This window comes from Ornithodoros turicata, chromosome 10, assembly GCF_037126465.1.
Source record: "Ornithodoros turicata isolate Travis chromosome 10, ASM3712646v1, whole genome shotgun sequence".
Lineage (NCBI taxonomy): Eukaryota > Metazoa > Arthropoda > Arachnida > Ixodida > Argasidae > Ornithodoros > Ornithodoros turicata.
Genome location: NC_088210.1, coordinates 35,495,022 through 35,514,333, shown reverse-complemented (window position 1 = coordinate 35,514,333; position 19,312 = coordinate 35,495,022). Strand labels below are relative to the sequence as shown.

General features: G+C 45.4%; 2 protein-coding genes across 2 annotated transcripts; both read right to left on the bottom strand.

Moving 5' to 3' along the window:
• Window positions 1–2,758: 2,758 nt before the first annotated feature.
• On the bottom strand, window positions 2,759–7,067 carry LOC135370045 (acetylcholine receptor subunit alpha-like 1). The gene is made up of 5 exons (XM_064603721.1): window positions 6,737–7,067; window positions 6,190–6,234; window positions 5,773–5,882; window positions 4,792–5,716; window positions 2,759–3,603 (listed from the first exon to the last, which is right to left on the bottom strand). Exons 1-5 carry the CDS (start codon window positions 6,947–6,949, stop codon window positions 3,418–3,420), a joined length of 1,479 nt encoding a protein of 492 aa, XP_064459791.1. The 5' UTR covers window positions 6,950–7,067; the 3' UTR covers window positions 2,759–3,417.
• Window positions 7,068–10,201: 3,134 nt separating this feature from the next.
• LOC135370044 (acetylcholine receptor subunit beta-like 1) lies at window positions 10,202–16,976 on the bottom strand. Its single transcript, XM_064603720.1, has 6 exons — window positions 16,586–16,976; window positions 14,189–14,325; window positions 12,981–13,025; window positions 12,798–12,907; window positions 11,704–12,721; window positions 10,202–11,648 (listed from the first exon to the last, which is right to left on the bottom strand). The coding sequence occupies exons 1-6, from the start codon at window positions 16,650–16,652 to the stop codon at window positions 11,478–11,480; spliced, it is 1,548 nt and encodes a 515-aa protein (XP_064459790.1). The 5' UTR covers window positions 16,653–16,976; the 3' UTR covers window positions 10,202–11,477.
• Between the last annotated feature and the right edge of the window lie 2,336 nt (window positions 16,977–19,312).

The following is a 19,312-nucleotide window of genomic DNA, read 5'->3' as shown; positions in this document are numbered from 1 at the left end:
GTAGGTGGTCGCTGGGGTTGTTCCTTCTGCTCAAGTCTCTTCGCTTCTGGGAACGTCACTGTGGGAGGAGAACCGGGCACAGATGGGCTGCTGTGAACGAAACCCTCACAGTGCCTCTGATCCTGCTTCTTTTCAAAGCGTCCATTCGTTTTTAGTCACACTGCATACATGGTATAGTCAAAACTTTTAATGCATCCACTATGATGCAGAAAAAAAGAAAAAGTGGTGATATTCTTCATCGGCCACCGCTGGGAGACGTTTGTCAAGGACGCATCGTTTATGTGATAACTTTCTTTCTCCCTAGTTTGACCAAAGTGTACCAACATGGACTCACATATGACAATGTATAGCAGGTTAGGACGCCCAAGTGAAATCCGTTTCAACTAAAATGCCATAAAACGGGGTCACGTAAACATCCTCGTGATTTCCTCAGCAAATGGAATTCGTTCCCCTCTGTGCTCAACTGGGACATAGAGAGACCGCCTTGTTACTCCAATATCAGAACTCACCGAAACGGCGTCCTTGTTCACTTTGTCATCACTTGCACTTTAAGGGCGACTTGATTCAAGAAAAGTCATTTTTCGTTTCTCGTGTTCGTAGATGAAATCTTGGTGAGCGCACTTTGAATGAATCATTTCAGAACACTCAATAATAAGGCAGACGCGTCATAAGTGTAATTATCGCCTTCTTCGACTGCGCCTCACTTAAAGGCCGTTTAATAAATATAGTTTCTGTTGCGTGCGACAAAGTAATTGGTGAAATGGAATCAATTGTGCGAGAAAAGACACTTTTTATTCATCTATTTCGCCTCATGGTACGAGAGACGGCCTAAAAAAACTGCCGAAATTATTTGCGATAGATAGATATAAAGCCTAGCTCCAAAGGACTTGTCCTCTTCGCGGATCATTGTGAGGCGGGCAATACACAGGTCGGAAATCCGTTTTAAAGCAACTCATCCAGAAAACATTAAGGAAGGAGAAAAAACAACATCCAAATTTAATTTTCCCCATCAAATGTCGTACTAATAAGAGGTACCCACGATGCGTGTCAAAATTCGTCTTAGATAAGGGGCATTCCACGCCGGCTGTCGGCACAGTCAAGTCGGCCGTCGTGGCGATAGTAGGCCGCCGCTTGAGGTTAGCGCAACTGTGACTGTACAGATGGAGAGAGGACTCGAACCAAGCACCTTCAGCACGACCTTGGCTACCCCCAACGAGCGGGATGTCTCTCCTACAATACAGTTTGCGTGCTGAATATAGTGTGGCGACGTTATTACAAATAACCAGCGCTCAAGGTGAAAGAGGAAAACTACGACGTTAGCTCGAGCAGGACGAGTTGTTGATGTTGATGTTGGCGAAAAAGGAGAGAACGTACCCGTAATTTTTCGAGAAAGGTCCCGACGCAGCCATCATTAAATTAAGCGGAGAAGAGAGACAGCAACTACCCTTATTTGCTGAAAATGGGAGGAGTTATGCTTGTCCCAGATGGACTCCTCCCCCTATTTTGAAGAAAACATGACGGTATGGTGGTTGGCTAAGAGTTGTGTTGTAACAGAGGGATCCCCTTTCCTTCCAAAAACATTCCTAATTTTCGGATGACAGGATCTGTAGGAATCCCCTTTTGTGAGTGTGTACGCCGCTAGCATGCTTAGCTTGAGAGCCAAATGAGCGGACAACACCTTACTGATATTTCAAAATGTGACGCAACATGCACGAAAGAAGAAACCAATTTTGACGTAAAAGAGAGAGAAATGCTCGGTCGTATAGATGACGGGGGTTTTTGAATGGAGTTTGTACTTGTGGCGCGTTCTACGTGAAAAACATTGCAAAATTCGGGTAAACACGTAGATACGATCACTGATCGAACAAATCAGTTGCAATGCGACGGATGTTTTCACCAATCCGAGCCAAGATCAGAGGGATCTGTTTGTTGGAAATGAAAGACTCACGTCTGGAAATACATACAGTGAACCCTCGTTATTATGACCATTTTGGCCATAACGCGGAATTGTCATATTAACGGGGGGATTTGCGGAGGTTTTACTGCATTGTTTCCCAGGGTCGTAAAGCGTCTATGTCAGATTATCGAGGGTTCAATGTAGATGGAGTGAAGGCAAAATCGGAAGGAATGACCACCTTCATTCTTGTGAGTGGCAATCATCACTGAAGGCCATTCATACAGGTAGGACGACAAGTTCGCAGAAGAGCCGGCCGTATGTAATGTTAACTCAACGCGATAGAGGATGAAATGTGAGCCGAGTGAATAAATAACATTCATATACGGCCCGGAATTTCAAGTATATTTTCGCTCTGCATTTGCGTTCGTCGGCGGAATCCAACTATATATCGCCTGTCGCGATGATGCCATTCGGTCTTTCATGTCTTTGATCGTCCCAGTACTACGGGTTAGGTTTTTTTGTTCTGTTTCAATTTATCGTTTAGAACTGTACTTTCGGAGAGTGTTGGTGAAGAAAGGAAGCGCAAGAATTTGGCTTATCCGTATTCGCAAGCTGTTAATACATGTACTATAGGACGTCTGCACAGAGGAGTAATTGCAATTTTAATTACGAGTCAGAGGGGGATTTAGTTCCCTCTGACGAGCACAGTTTACGGCTCGTAAAATGCATTTAACGAGAAAAACAAAAGAGCACCACAAACACCGAATTTCTTTTTTGGAACAGGTAGCGCATTATACACTGCGCATTTCTTTTATCGTCCTCGACGTAGATTTAACCGTGTAAAAGAAGCAAGTATGACTGTAAGAGACTATACATGTATTAAATGTTACACTCGATTCAATGGATAGAAAGTGTAGCTGCCTTTGAAGGGCTGTCCCCAGCTGCAAAATAAAGGACATTATATTCTGCGGAGTTGAAACCTTATATCAACCATGCTACGTTCGATGGGATAAATTTCAAAGTGCGTCACCTTTGATAATCTTCCTTTATCATACAGGAACACTTATTGTCTTTCCATGCGTATCGTCTTTCTGTCATAGTTCAAGTCGGTGAATTTGAAATGAAAGAAAGCACGCCAGGTCAGGGATCAATCCAACTTTCGGCTATTACCCACGGTGAATGACCACTCCTCCCGTTTTTAACCAATCAAGGATGGATGTCATTCGGGATGGTGACTGGCTAAGAGCGAGCCCACCTCTATGCAAGCTGTTTCACCCACCTGTGCTTTAAGAATGCAAGCTGTGCAGCAAACAATATTCCCCTGAATTATGTATAGTAAGCGCACTTTTTTTTTAACGACGGTCGGCGACTGAGAACCGTCTGGAAGTACTCTGGAAGCTAGTGTCTCGTAGTCGGGGATTTCTGCAGCAGAAGAAGAAGAAGTCAAAAACACTCTTTGAAAGTGCAGCCGATGTGACGGGAGAAGTTGCCCTGAGAAACGGTCGCGTACGGTATACCATTTAGGGCGAATGAACGAAGGATTCGCGACCGATCTGCGACATTTGGACATCGATGGGAACCCGGTCATCGTAGAGGGACGGGGCCTGAAGGATGATTCCGCAGGTTCCCACAAGGCAGGCCAGGGTGAAGATCCAGAGGAAGAGGCGATCGAGGACCATGGACACGTACTTCCAGTCCTCACAATCCTACACAGAAAGGATTCAATTCTTATAGCTGGGCGCGTGTTTTAGGAACGGCCAAAACATTTTTATTCGCTGTCCATCACGTAACATACCAAAGTGTCCCATGTACCGTAAGACTAAGGAGGATTCCGCTCTTTAAATTGGGAGACAGAATTCCGTAACATATGCAGTGAACCCTCGTTAATATGACCCCCGATAATCTGACATACGCGCTTTACGATCATACTCTTGGGGAACAATGCTGTGAAACCTCTGCAAATCCCCCCGTTAATATGACAATTCCGCATTATGACCAAAATTTTCGGGAACGACCATGGTCATAGTAACGAGGGTTCACCGTACATGGACAGATATATCGACTGGCGACGGTTTACATGAAGGCGTCATAGCGCTCTGCAGGATTCAGTTGACTGATCATCGACCTCATCTTTGCTGCCGAGATACTTTACACAAAACTTTCTCATCGCAAATGCTTTTGCCGGCACGTCATTCTTTTCCTAATCGAAACTTCTCTCACGGTGTATTATAGCCTCGGTCGGGAGTTTGCCTCCGCTGTGTGTAACTCTATTTCTAGTACTCAGTCTGATTATCTCGAAAATGTACGAAGGAAACTCGTTAAAATTATTTATGATAGGTTTTCGCGTAGGTTGTGGTACTATGAATATTACCATCTTCTGTGAAAACTTGGTACGCTATCCCTAAGCAAGCGCCGGTATCTATACTTCTTTCATAATAATGCATTCTTGATGCACCTTACTATTAGTTTTCATGTTCCATCTACTCGTTCTAGATTTCCCACCTTCTATAGGCATATCTGTACGTCTCTCACCCATAGTCCGCATGCGGTGCCTTTATAATGATTTCAAGTGTAGAGAAGTAGATATTTTTTGCGATTATCATTCTTTCACTCGCTTACTTTCCGTGGTTTGTTAGTCTCATCGTCCAATAATCTTCATTGTAGCACTATTAATAATAGGTTTAACTGTTTGCGTGTTTACTGTTTCTAGTGCAGCCCTCTGGGCGTGGAAATATGCACCGCTAGCTATTCTTCTTCTTCCTTCGTCTGAGGCGAGAGAGAATGAGGCATATGGGAAGTTTACATTACGGAGTTGAGCGGGCATTTTTCGTCTCAACTCCGAGCGACTTATCTTTTCTTCCAAGGCGATATAGACAAAGAGAAAATGAACTCACGCTTTCATCTTCGTCTTCTTTCCGAATATGTTCAGCAATGAAGAGAATACTCTCAATCGCCTTCTGCATCTCCGGCGCATATTGACGAGGAGCGCCGGATCCCAGCAGATCCCCCGTGGACACTTCAGGACGCATCCTCCCCAATTGAAGTGGATCCAACTTTGGTACTTGGTCTTCGTCCTCTGTCGTCTTGTAGGCAGGTCTCCGCATAAGCAGAAGTCTTGGCATCACATGTATGAACACTCGTCTCACCCAGGGTGCCATCTTGTGAGTGGATGGCGACCGGAAGTGAACATTCAAAACACCAACGGTCACAGATATGGACAAGGTGACTAGGATCATCGTAAAGAGGAGATACTTTCCCAGTAAGGGAACTGCCAAGGACGTAGGTGGGATAATCTCGGCGAGGAGGAGAAAGAACACGGTCAGGGACACTAGGATGGAGATGCATAAGGTGATTTTCTCTCCAGAGTCGGAGGGTAAGTAGAAGACTAGGACAGTCAGGAAGGAGATACCCACACAAGGGATGATAAGATTCACAGTGTAGAAAAGAGTCTTTCGGCGCATGGTGATGTTGAAAGTGATGTCCGGAAAGGGTTCTTCGCAGCAATCGTAGAATTCATTGTTGTACTTTGCGGGTACCAAAAGAATGTCCCACTCGACGCTCTTGTAGAATTCGCTCATGTCGATGCCCGTTTCAACAACAGTAGAACCCGGATGTTGTTTCACGTGGACCAGGTCCACTTCCATCCCGTCGTAAGTCCACGAGCCAAATTTCATGAGACAGTTTTGTTCATCAAAAGGAAAGTATTCCACGTCTATCTCGCAGGTGCTCTTGTAAAGCGCGGGCGGTTTCCAGATCACTTTGCCAGTCGAATACACGGTCGCTTTGTTCATCAGGATCACTTCGTAATTGCCGTCGGCGCTGCATAGAAAATATTCACTGGCTAGCTAGCATTTTTCAACTTGTTTCACGCTTACTTATTGAAGAGGACGATGTCTGGCAACCAGAGACTCTCTGCGGGTACATGAATCATGTCCACACCGCCATACTCTTCGGGGTTCCACTTGAGCTTGTAATCTTCCCATTCCTATCAACAGCAATTAAAACGGGCGCTTAGAATCGCTTCCTCCATAAGCACGAAATGATATGTCGTTCAGATTCCTCGCTTATGTTTCAAGATTTAGTGGAAAACGTTACATAATTGGAGTTTTGTTCCATCCACGAGAAAAAAAATGCCCAAAAACAACCGACGGCAAAGTTCTCTTCTGTGAATTGCACCGAAGGTTAACATTTTACGGGCAATATTTTCCTCGAAGCCTCGAAGCTTCGAGGAAAATATTGCGGCGGGAAATGTTTCAAAATTTTACTCCTAATTACTGTATCAGAAAACTCACTTGCTCGAGCCAGATGTTTGTAGTCATCACCTGATGCTTGAGGTTCTGAAAGAACGAAACTCGTCTTGGAATGAACGGAATTCTACAAAACTATTCAAGAACAACGTGTCTGCTGTCCCTTTTGGGCGCCATTTTAAGTCCGTCAAGAGGCCTTCGAGCAACAGAGAAAACTTTTCACTTAGACGCATTCAAGAAACGGCCCTCATCATAGTTGTTATATCCTAGTAAAGAAAACTCACAGATATAATAATTGCCCTTTGAAACATACGCTACTCTCCTCACGTGAAATTATGTATTTTTCTCGTTGGTCCATTAAAATTTCTAAATCAAAAAGTGCTCAGTGTCACAGGGGTTCTGAATACGGCATGACTCCCCTGAATGCCTATATAATGTACGACAGGACGTGGACATAAATATCTCGTTCAACTCTGTAGGCACAGCAATAAGTATCTATATTTTGGAGGTTGATATATGCGACCTATAAAACAAATCTCGTCACTCTCGATACGGTGTATTTGGAAAGAGCATTTGCATGCATGGGACTTACGATGTCGATGAGCTGGGACAGCTTGAGACCAACTACGATAGTGACCTTATGGGAGTGATTGCCCACAGGGCGAATGAGTCGGTTGTAGTCACTCAAGAGATCATCGTGGAGCCTCTTGGCATCCCGAGATGCCGTCGCCGTGCACAACGACAGCACGAGAAGCCAGAGCTCCTCCCTGCGCCTGCGCGGAAGATGTTCTTCTGACAGCGCCATCCGGAACGCTCAAGAATGGAGCCGATATGGACTTGGAATTAGGTTAGGTTACGATGGTGGTGATATGTGCATTCACAGTGAACCGATGTTGAACCGATGTTGAACCGGAGCGAACGAGTGAGTCTGGGAAGAGGATGGAGAGCGATCGCAGCGCCTCCGTCCATGCAGGGATCGAAGTTCTTTGGAGAGAAATATTCTGCAGGATGAGTCGTTGATTTACGATGCAGAAATCCCAACCGTTACGACTGTGTGACACTCTCGGAAGAGTAAACTTCAAGATTTCGTAGCAGCGATATGATAGTCCAAGTCATTCTCGTTTAACCAATGATGGCAATGAGTCCGAGGCCGTGTTATACATTATTCACTGGGCGCTTTGGAAGTGGTTATTACAGCACAGTGCAGGCAAGCTGGTGGAAAATTTTACATAGTTGAAGATGCTAAGAAGAACAATTCCTGCTCGCTCACAACTTCTTCACGGTGCAGGCTTCGTCTAGAGCGCATGCTGTCTTTCAGTTTGAGTCTCTGAACGTCTTCCAGTCCACGGTTGGGTGTCTAGCTGTCAAAAAATAGCTATAAAATTACGAGAAAAAAAAAAGGGTTCCAGTTAGCGATCACGAAAAATGATGACAAGAAAAGCTTACTTACAAAGATTTCCGCAGTTTATTTTTAATCCCAAGCGGCGATTATCGAAATACTACCGCATCTTGAAGAAACTTTATACCTATGTCTGTCTTGGCATACTATTTAATTAAGAAACTACTCTAAAATATAAGGAGGGAAAGGTCTCGGAATTTCTCTCTTTCAGGATAAATGGCGTGTCTTGAGAAATCACTCGCTCAAAATATTCGTTTCGTATGTGAAGCAGAAGTATCACTTTTGCCAAGTGACAACATTGTTCCTCTCCTCATTACAGCGTTGACTGGGAGCGGGGTAGGCCTTGAGAGAATACATGGCAGAACAAGTTTCATTTATAAATAATTGTCTGGGAAAAATTTCTTTTGGTCTGTGACTTTGATAAGAAAACGTCGCTTTGAGTCACGGCGTTATTCGAAGCTTTATAAAGGCAAAATAATTAACGTAAAGCTGTCTTCCAAGTATGGAGGTCGACAGGGATATCACTAGATATGGGGTTTTTAAAATGTTTCCTTCACCAATAACGGTATCTTCTTCCGAACAACCAAAGTCAACGGTTCTCATCAAAAAGACAAGAAGAACAGTAAATTATTCTCCGGAAAACCCGTTCACTTTGAAACCTCCCTGACCATCCATCTTGACATCGTTAGATGCACTGCGCAGCGTTCCTTCTTCTTTTTTTTTTCTTATTTACTTATCCCGTTCGGAGTACGCGCATCAGTGGACACCAATCCTCCGGAGACGCTTTTCTTCCATTTTACACTCTACGTTTTTATTTATTTACTCATCAATCGCGCAGCTAGAAAGTCAAAGTGTCCCTCCAGTTTAAAAAGTGCACGGATACGCATGAAGACAGAAAAAAGTAGCAAACGACAGAACGTCACACACGTAGCAGACGCATAACTTGTTTTTTTTTTCTTCTTCTTTTAGTTGAAAAAAAGCCAAAAGTGAGGATCCTTTTGTGTTCAGAAAGGATTGAGGGGGAGAAGGTGGTGACGCGTAAGAGCGGCTATAAATTTCAAGCTTTATGCCCGAAATGAGCGCTTGGCTAGGCTTGGCTTGGCTCAGCTTAGCGAGGTGCAGGAGGACGCGGGTCAAAGAATATCGTCGAAAGAGAAAAAGGAACGGATGAAATGGCGAGAGTTGAAAAGAGAGTCGCTCGTTTCTGCTCAAGTGTCAGGTCAAAGAGAAAAGTTTCGATAGATGTTTTAGAAACTGCGGACGAAAGAACAGTTGCAAATTTCCTATACATACAACAACTGCTGACTTTCTTGTCAAGGGAAGGCGTTCAAGACTGCGGGTAGGGATGTTTGTATCATCGTCGTTATGCAGCTCAAGTACATTACGGTCCTGATTGTCACGTGTTAACGTCACGAAGCAACTGTGACCATATACAGACTTGCAGCAGGAATAGATATCATAAACTCCTCCTAAAATATCGTGTAGGAATTTTTCGTGTTCAGCTCATATTGATGGCCTTTCTGTGATGAACAGGGGGACTCGCGCCGAAGATCTCTCAATGGAACAAATCACGGGAGGATTTCCGGCACTGTGTACAAAGCCCACGAAACACTTCCATGAATTAATCTTTCTTTCTTTCTTTCTAGTCGTCCGTTAGCCAGCGTGAGTTGGTGTTGAAGCACACGAAGAAAGGCTTTTACGTTACTCAATGTGGTTCCTCCTTTAGTATGAACCAACTAGCCACCTGGTTCTTTTTCTTCCTTCTTCTTTACTGCAATCCTCATAATTTAAGCTCAACTGCCAACATAACGGGAGAGAGAGAAACTCTACTGCATTTCATGAGATTCCTGGAAATGAGTAGTACCAGGTTCCATTCACACATTACGTAGGAAATCGGGCGGCAATTTCTGATGCGCTACTCGACGTTAAATCTTGCTCTACGTTAAGACCAAAGATGGTCGATGAAACTGAAGAAAAGAAGACCAGATATGACTTCTATCGAAAGCGCTTTTGAGCTGTGCAGCCGATAAGGTAGCAATCAAGCCTCAGAGTTTCACAGCCGGGATTTCTCGGGACGGCGATTTCATCACATAGGTGATAGCGCCGAATTTGTGAAACCACATCATTCGTCCTCGGAAGTTTATTTTACGGAAAGCAGATTGTATGAGGGATAAAACTGTCCTTGACACACTCAAAAAGCAGAACTTGACCACACAGCCAACCACCATCCCGAAGGACAACGTTCCGACCCCTGATTGGTTAGAAACGGGTTACTCATGCGTACACTTTCCACAAATCAGGAGTGATTCTATGCAATGATTGGCCTTCACCGTGCTACGTGGTGAAGACTAGGCTCTAAATATAGAGCTTCACCGCAAAACACATTCCTAGCCAACCATCATCCCGAATGACAACGTTCTCTCCCTTGATTTGATAAAAACGGGGGGCGTACGCCATTTTTGTGTCAGTTATGAACTGCACCATGCCACAAAAATGGCGTTCCCCCCGTTTTCAGCAAATCGGGGGAAAGAACGCTGGTTAAGAGCGTGCTATGTGATGAAGGTCATTTTTAAGAGTGTAGGATGATTCAGTGATGGTGGCGTAGCTGAAAGAGTTTTTAAAGCGCCTAGGATAGCTTTGATGAGAGAGGAGAACAAATGAAGATTGGCGTCAAACGCCTTTTATTGTCACGTCTTAAAAAGGAGTTGTAACCGACCCCGTACGTGCTGTGTAACAAGATTTTCAAAAGAACCTGCAGCGGTAGAAATTCACTACGTTGAGCATACCTTTCTTTTAACAAACTACCACGTTTAATATAACATCCAGATAATACCTTTGTCGACTCTTATGCGATCAGTACATTCCATTTATTGGATTTCGCTCACTACTTATTTCTTGGCGAGACCAGCTCTCTAATGATGACCCGATATGCAGTTAAGAAAATTCTCACTGGGAATTACGGGACATCGCATGAGCATCGACCAGGAGCATTTTCTTTTTGTCTCATGGAAACTCCCCAACAAAAAAACAGGATGTCACACTGCTATCTTTCGAAAAACATGTATTCGTGTATATGTTTATATATTTAGTACATAGTATACTTTTTCCTTTATTGTACCCTTTGATATTAGTTGTATTAACGCTACCATAGTTTGTGAAGACGTTCCTTTGCAGAGCAAAAAAACAAAAGAAAAACTTTTTGTGTCACCAAAGTTCGTCTCCAAGTTGGGAGTCCGTTTCTTTCTGTCTTTTGTTGAGCACTAGAAGACACTGAAACACACAAAGAATACTCCGGCTTTAGTATAGATGCTCGTGTCGTGGCCAAGAAGGAAAACCATGCACCGTCCACAGTTGAACGTGGGCTTCACCCCGGGAGTTTACTTTGACAACGGACTTGATTAACGCAGCTGTCTTTATGGAGATATTTCCAATCACGATATTGTCCTTTGCGAAATAAAACAAAAAATTCCTTTTTAAGAAGGCCTTAATTGAGGCTCCCAATGCTATTGCAATTATTGCTGCCTTTCTTTTTGGAGATAAATAACGGAAACGGGGTTCCCTGTAGCGGTGCACGGAAGAGGGAAAGGGATTTCTGCCACGCATACGATGACGTCACGAGGAGCCAGCGTACGACACGACGTCTTGATTTCGTTACCCCAGCAACGAACTTGATGAAAAGAGATCAATGTGGTCTCTCTACCCGTGTGATTATGAAGCTAGCGTATAAAAGAAAAGGTGACGAGCGCTGGCTCCTAGAGTGTTGACAAGAGGCCGTTGCCTTGCATAGGGCCTTCACGCACTGTGTGAAGCGGCCAGAAAAGCCGAAGCCCAGAAAGTGAAACAGACGACAGGAAGAGGCTTCGTGTCGTCCGTTCTCGTTGGCTGAACCATCGACCGCCGTTCGGACAAGGAAGAAGCACCATGCGGAGAGGATTCACATGTTTTTCCCTCGGTGGAAGGCAATGACCTTGTCCTGGTCCACGTACTGGAATATGTGGGGTGCATCCAGAAGGATACCAATGGTGCCCGCCGTCGTCACGGCGAAGAAGATATAAAGCTGCAGTCGGTCTATTACCATGGCAACGTACTTCCAGTCTTCTCGGATCTGCAGACAAGATAAGTTATCTGTTACAAGATAAGCCGAGAGAAAGGGGGTGTACCTGAATGTACTCATCCTCGCAGCGCAGATGCTCGGCAATGAACTCTATCGCTTCCGTGGCCCTATACGCTTCAGGGCTAAGGTAGAGGACATCCGTGCTGTCCGAGTCTCTCCGATGCTGTTGTTTCCTCGTACAGTTAGGATGATGAACATCTGCCAGTTCCAGGAACTCTGCCGGTGTCTTGGGACTTGCCTTGGGCTTATGATCCGCCGCGGGTGGCGGTGGCGGTGGTGGTGAATGGTGATGCGGGTGGTAGTGGTGAAGTCCGAGTCCCGGCATCTCCATCATCCATCGCAAGCGTGTCTTCTTGGGACGTTTCATGAGCAAGGCCGCCGGCAGGTACTTGAGGAAGAGCACCCTGATCCAGTTGGGCATTCGGTGCGTGCGCGGGCCCCGGAAGTTCCAGTTAATGATGATGACAGTCACCAGAATGGACATGGTGTTCATTAGGAAGGTGAAGAGCAGGTACTTGGCGATGAGGGGCAGCACAAGCGACGTTGGAGGAAGGATCTTGGAGACGAGTAAAAGGAAGACGACGAGTGAGAGCAAGATGGAGATGCCCAGTGTTACTTTCTCGCCAGCCTCAGCTGGGAGGTAAAAGACGAGGATGCAGAGGAAGGAGATGAGCACCGTCGGCAGGATGAGATTCACCGTGTAGAAGAGGGTCTTACGTCGGATCGTGATGTAGAAGGAGATGTCTGTCTCCGTCGGTCGGTTCTGTTTACTGTTGTTATGTACGTTGAGGAAAGCCGGCACCTCTACGATGTCCCAGGTACCGCTTTTCCAGTAGTCGGACAAATCCACCCAGGGATTCTCATTATAGAGCTTTAAGGACACTTGGTCACCGTTAAACGTCCACGAGCCGAATTTCATGACGCATTTCTGCTGATCGAAGGGAAAGTACGTCACATCGATGGTACAGGAGCTTTGGTAGATGGCCGGAGGCACCCACATCACTTGACCACTCGGGTAGATGAGCACATTTGACTTGTAACGCACCTCGTAGTTGCCATCAGCACTGCGATTCACCACACACACTTTCTTCCTTTTTATCAACTATTCATCACTCACTCGAAAAACAAAGTTATACTTACTTGTTGAAAAGTACTATATCAGGCTTCCAAACCTTGTCAGGCGGTAACCGTAATACAGAAATTCCACCATAATCTGCTTCATCCCACTTGAGCTGATAATCCGTCCATACCTGCAATTGACAAAGTTCCTTCCGAGTGGTCTTTCATCTCGGACACGTGATCATCATTTCCGGACAGACTCACCAGCTGCAACCATACATTGGACGTCATGATCTGATTTTTTTCGTTCTGAAAAAAAAAAAAAAAATCCTAATGTGGGAAACACTCATAATACTAGGGTCGGCTGTGCACGCAAACAAAAAGAGAATGAAATTACATTTTAATGGCTACGAGAGCGTAGATTTACTTTTTAAACGCGTGGTCACCATTTACGTTTATCCCACCGGCGGTCTATTCTTGAACGACGACCTCGTCTTTAAATTTTGTGTCAGTTCCAATTTCAACTGGACAAGAGCCGATGGACACATCTTGTCAAGTCCAGGTACTCAGTCGCGTGTTTGCCAAACCAGAACACTGTCAATGGCTCGTCCACCTATGCGGGCTTGTAAGCGACATTCACTTTCTCAGCCCACTGGCATTCTTGGCATGTATCATGTCTTGGTTTATACCTTTGAGCCGACCCTGTGACATCTTCCGACCATTGGATTAGGAACCATATTTCAACCGCTAATTTTAGACTTATCTATCGTTTTCGCTCTCAAGTGCACCTGTGACTCGCTCCGTTCATGATGAGCTCATTGGCCACATTGGAGTGAGCATACACAGTTCCTCCGTGACCATTCAGGACTTAAAGGGAAAAAAGCTTGACGGTTGGTTCTCCTCCTCCCTCGTGTTTGTTTGATCATTTCATTAAACACTTGACATGTGTGTAGTTTACTCCTCTCGTCCTGTCTTGCTTCCTCCTAAATATGGACATCCCACATTACCCCAGATACGTTACGTAAAAGACGGTTCTTTGCACCCATGTGAACCTGCATTGAACGTTTCACAGCGAAGAGGGAGAAAATGAAATACTGAAACTCATACGGATGTGACATCACAGCCCTTGCCGGAGACAGCGCACGAGAAGTCCAATGGGAATGGAGGTAACACTGTGACGTCTGCGGTTTGCTCGGGAGTGTGTTCCAGGGCTTGTATCTCGCTAAATACGACACGTAGAAGAATAATTGTTTTTTTCCTCGGCATTCTGGCGTGCAGTAGAACCATAATGTAATGAACCACATCTACCGAAAGTGTCCCTTCCGTTACCTCAGCCAGCGTAGTAAATATTTCGTTCTACGGGGACTTTGCATGGGGGTGTTTCCCAAATGTGAACCCCCATGACCTCAGCTTGCTCAGCTCATTGGCCACACAGAACATGCCTAGGTATGATCAAAGGACGGTGAACTTACCACGTTGATCAGCTGCACAAATGATAACCCAAATTCAACTTCTACTGTCATGTTCATTATTTCTACGGGCCGGATAAGCTTGTTGTAGTCCCGAAACAAGTCCCGCACCAGGCGTTCCTCGTCCTCGGAGGCCAATACTGAAACAAGAAAAGTCATTAATACGCAGTGGCGGTCCTCCTTGAGACGTCTGGAATAACGATTCTCCAATTCGCGATTTTGCCACCAATACTTTGGAGTAATGGTATCGATTCCTTGCAAGTGTTATTAGGCTCGTCCATTTACACTGTGATGGGAGTGCTACGAAACACCTGAACGTCTTACTCAGAAGACGTTACCGTACCTTTACAGTCTCTGGTCGAAAATCGCGTCAAGTGCTCCAACGTCAATTCTCGCCTTTCTTAATCAGCAAGTACTTTGACGGGAAGCCCTTGGTTGCTGAACAACGTTTGTTTTCGAACATTATAGGACGACTTTTCGGCTTTGCTCTCCTAGTGACGAGCTCCAACACCGGCCGACTAAGCAAGGACGGCTGGATCGTGAGTGGTGGCGATACAACTGCTTGTCGTAGTCGGCCAACGTCACGTCTATCGATGGAGGATAAACAACGCTTTCGGAGCTATCTAGACGAGCGGCCGTAGTCATGGAAACGAGACATGTTTCTTTTTTGAAATTGCCAGATGACAGACGACGCGGTTCAAGTAACCAACGAGGGTTCACCAAGAAACCTTTTTATTACAGAGCTTCTACTAATACTGTAAGAAATATTTCCCTACTGCTGTTACGGCTCTCTTTTTGCTTATGTGTGTGGGTTTTTCCTCGGTTTTCCTTAGAAGTCAGCTTGTGTGAGCCCCTTCACTCCAACAAAGATAGCAGTCACATTTGCGTGCGAGAAATGAATAAATAAAACGGTCGGAAACCCCAGTTTGTGTCGTTGCGACTTTGGTAGTTTAGAAAAAGTATCGAAAGAAGAAAGCGACGATGACGCCAAGAGTAAAGCGCCACGCTCTATTTGTGCTCTCGTAAATTGTGAGTTTGAAGGTTAACGCATTTAAATATATTTATTTATACATTTTAAGTCCATCGAATTAACGGAAAACTGTGCCACGTTGCGGAAGAAAACTTTATATTCTACTTAGCAAATACAATTAGTTTGAATGAGCTACAGCAACGTTGATCAATAGTGAATTCATTGTCAACTACGTTAACACCGTATAATAGCCGTCGTTCAAATAAACGAAAATACATTTGCTCAAGTAAACAACGAGGGTTTTTTAAGCCCATTACATCAGAAAGGAGGAATTTTGGGAGATAATCGCCAGTTCTAGTTAAAAGGGAGGTTTTTCGATTTTTTACCGCATAAATGTAGCATGATTTTGTTTAGACCATTCGAAGGCGATGACTGTTGTGGTTCAGTTATTTACTTCTCGCGTTATGTTTGCAACACAATTCGCTGTACGAGACAATCCTTCGTCAAGCATCGAAACTAAAACGACAAGAATAAAATAGCGATTAGGCGAAATATCCTGAGAGAAATACAATAGCAGTAGTTGTAAATGGTTTCATATGGCGCTCTCATCCTTGATTATCCAAGTTATATAGTCCAATATAGTTATCCACAGGCTTTCTCATTTGTTTTTCTCACGAAAATAATACGCTGCAATACAATTAAAGGTATCTTTAAAAAATGAACCTTGATTCTCGCACAAAACTCGTCACCCAGGAAAGGAAAAAAGGTGCAGCAACAACTCCTAGCAGACTCTGTTGGATGTCGAGCAAAAACAATTGGCTTTCCGCAAAAGAATGCATCCATTAAATTTATCCACGATCTTTCTGAGTTATTTATGCGATAATAAAACTATCCGCGCTGTAAAAGAAAATGTCCTCCGTTGAGCGTCCCGGACTGGCGGAAGAACGTAAACAGTACCCGCGTACTAGTAAGCGAGCAAGCAACACTGCGGGCCGACGACCATGCCGCAGAGAGCTCCCTCCACTCTACAAGGGACAAGATGGCGTCCTTGACGTAGCCCCGCTTAACCCTGTAGGACACTGGTCGAATGATCAAGACCACTGTGACTAACAGACCGTACTATTTGAAGCAGAAACACAAAACCCAATCGCGTTTGCAGCCGACAGAAATTGACGGTGGATTCAACTGAGCGAGCGGGAGACGATGTTAGGCCTAACCAACAGAGGATGAGAGCCGGCATTGCTCATACAGGCTGCTTGGGTTACACAGGCTGTGAATTGTTCTATCGTTGAATCCATATTGGGCTGTGTACGTGGGTGACAGCCATGGCTTAATTATAGTGACGAACATAGCCAAGTACGAGCAACAAGCTTATGTAGCTTTTTCCCTCTTGACGGGGAAAGACAATAAGGTCTATAAAGGAAAGTTACCTGTCTGTATGGCGACGACTAGCCAGAGGGCCAGCAGTCCGAGGCGTGTCCAGGGCCAAGCGGTCATGGCTCGCCGGGGGAGCCAGGCGTTGAGGGCATCTGTCAGGGACACTAGGCTTGTCTTCGAGGGGTTTGTCCGGGGGGTTGGCGCGGGGGGCGGCAAGGGGGCCGCCTGGCCCCCATGGCCTCAGGGCGACCGGCCGGCCCCACGCATGAGCGTACACAGCCCTTGACTTGGTCCCGGCGATGACCTCGGAGGAGTCCGCCCGCCCGCTCGGGGAGAGAGAGCCGCCAAAAAACGCGACGAAGAAGCCGCCGCCGCTGCGCGCGCAACTCCCATCGACCGGACTCAGCGCCGCGGCTCGGATGCTTCTTATCGAGACTTCGGAAGGGAAGCTTCTATCATAGGGGAAAACCTTTGTTAGAAGACGCGTTAAAATCTTTACGGTCAAGGTCTCCAGAGTCAAAATGCTACTCAGGCTGACCCACACATAATGCCACTTGTTTGTCCAAAAAGAGAGATCTACGAAACTCACATCTCCTTTCGTATATAGATTCGATGTCAGCACCGCGAAGCAACTTTGTAAGGAGGAGCTTCAGACAGCATGATCGCCCTTGGTAATTTAGTTAAACCAAAAGAAGGACTCAATTTTGAAAAGTCATTCTACTGATCACAAAAGACGTCTTTTTGACGAAAGTTTTTGTATCTTCCTTCTTCTCTTTTTCTTTATTTAATTTTTGTTTGCGCGAGGGTGTTTTAATTTCTTATCCAGTTGAGTTCGTTTTGAATGGTGGTGGCCAGAGCTGTCCCGATGTCAGAAGCTCTGTAAACAACGAAAAGAAAGTGCACTGCCGAGATCGTAAATTGAAATTCTCTTAATTCCCGCTTTATACTGTCCAACCAACCTCGGCGCCCTCTCTGGCGAGGACGCCCGGGGCGGCTGCCCCTCTCGCACCGGAACGGCTCCGGTGGTAGTGCTGAAAGAGCTCGCCGTCGTCGGCCTCGCGACTAACGCTTTCGGAGGAATGTGCGTCCTGGACTGACTTCTAAGGGCCGACATGTACGTCTGAGGAAAACCCAGGAAAAAGCCCAAACAGCACAGCCGGCGCCGCGAATTGCCAGATGATCGAACACATGACGTCTGCGAGAGAGGTCATTATGTCAATGCAGTGAAAGCACGCTTTACAGGAGACTGCCCAAGTGGCGGAGCAAGATTTTCCTCATTTCCAAAACGAGTTGTTTTTGGAAACGCTCGCCCTGTATGAGAAGGGAAATTGGCATGACTAAACGAAGAAACAATGAATGTGGGACAAACGGGCCGTTGTATCAATGAACGTCTTAGGTAGCATGAGCTGAACGCTAACAAAAGCCCTAGTGAGCTCACTTACGAGTGCAATGATTAAGTGCGCTCTCTTACGCTGAGGAGCAAATGGAAAAGTACTGTTAAACTTAGTTGGTCGGAGGAATTGTGTCAGCACACCCTCTCTCCCCTTGGAGATTTTTTTTAGATTGGTTTGCTGTCAATTAACTTTCGCTTTTCCTTCGTGTCTCTGGGATTTAATAATTAGTGGCGTCGCGACCCAAACAATGATCATGAGCGACGGGATTAATTTCGTATTTACGTCTAACATCCTCGAAGACGGCGCCAATGAGAAGGTGTCAAAATAATAGGTTGTACCTGTCCATCACAGAGACCCTTGGAATGTTTGCAGACCTCCCCAACAACTCCTGATACAGGCTTGCTATTTCATCCGTAATGACGTTCAGCTGTGATGACGTAAATGCAGTAATAACCTCGCCGCCTGTGCTTGAGATTCTAGATAAACCACTGAGTGTTAGAACCGCCGAGTGATGCCAAAATATATATACAAATATTCTCAAGTTGATTATGAAAAAGCAAGTAAGAAAGTATTATCTGAAGAAAAAAAAAAGGTGAGAAACGAAAAACAGGCTCGGAGCAAGATGGCAGCTTCATGTAACCTGTCGAGGAAGGTGTTAAAAGCGGCTATAGGAAGACGCTTTAATTCCCATCACTTTACCTAAGGTCAGTCAGTGTTGCTCTTGCTGGCTCGTAGACCGGGCATTGCATTCCATCTGCTGCAGAGGTTCGAGGCAAAGACGCTTCCTGGCCGGCTTTTGTCGATGTCGTGTGGGTGTCGAGGTCTATGGGACTCCCGTTTCCATCTATAGTTTGCGAATTTTCTGAGTAATATCTTCGGCGTCTGACTTGGAAAAAGGGATTGCAGACAACTTGCTTTTGCTTTGCTATCGTGTCAGTCAATTCATTTCGTGATATTTCGCAGTATGAGGGGACCCACTGCAGAGAGATTGAGCCGCAGAGGTGAAGGTTTTTGCAATATTGCACACGAGCAGGTCGACGGGGCTCTGTTTTCTGATTGTTGCTAGGGCTGCCTTTGAGTCTGTATAAATGACCCACTTGTTTGCAGCAGAACGGCCAATGTGCCGAGAAATTTGAGGATGTCGTGCAATTCTGCTTCGGTAGAGTTCTGCGATGTCTTCTACAATAAAGGCGCTGGATGCTCTACCATGAGCAGAGGGGCGATCCGTGTATACGTCAGGGCATTTTTCTTCGAGGTACGTGTTTTGAGGTCTCTTCTTTTTTCCCAGTCTTTAGGATATCTATGCTGGTCAGCGGTGCTGTGAGAAGCCTTGTGTTGGCTGTGAGCTGCACGCTTTGTAGAGGAACCATTTGTGACGATTCTTTC

Excerpts from the sequence above, each read along its gene's own strand:
- LOC135370044 (XM_064603720.1), bottom strand. The coding sequence starts at position 16,652 with ATGACCGCTTGGCCCTGGACACGCCTCGGACTGCTGGCCCTCTGGCTA. Across the intron at positions 13,026-14,188 it reads TTGTGCAGCTGATCAACGTG|AACGAAAAAAATCAGATCAT; the intron begins GTAAGTTCACCG and ends TTTTTTTTTCAG. Across the intron at positions 12,722-12,797 it reads GATATAGTACTTTTCAACAA|TGCTGATGGCAACTACGAGG; the intron begins GTAAGTATAACT and ends GGTGAATCGCAG.
- LOC135370045 (XM_064603721.1), bottom strand. The coding sequence starts at position 6,949 with ATGGCGCTGTCAGAAGAACATCTTCCGCGCAGGCGCAGGGAGGAGCTC. Across the intron at positions 6,235-6,736 it reads TGTCCCAGCTCATCGACATC|AACCTCAAGCATCAGGTGAT; the intron begins GTAAGTCCCATG and ends TCGTTCTTTCAG. Across the intron at positions 5,717-5,772 it reads GACATCGTCCTCTTCAATAA|CGCCGACGGCAATTACGAAG; the intron begins GTAAGCGTGAAA and ends TTTTCTATGCAG.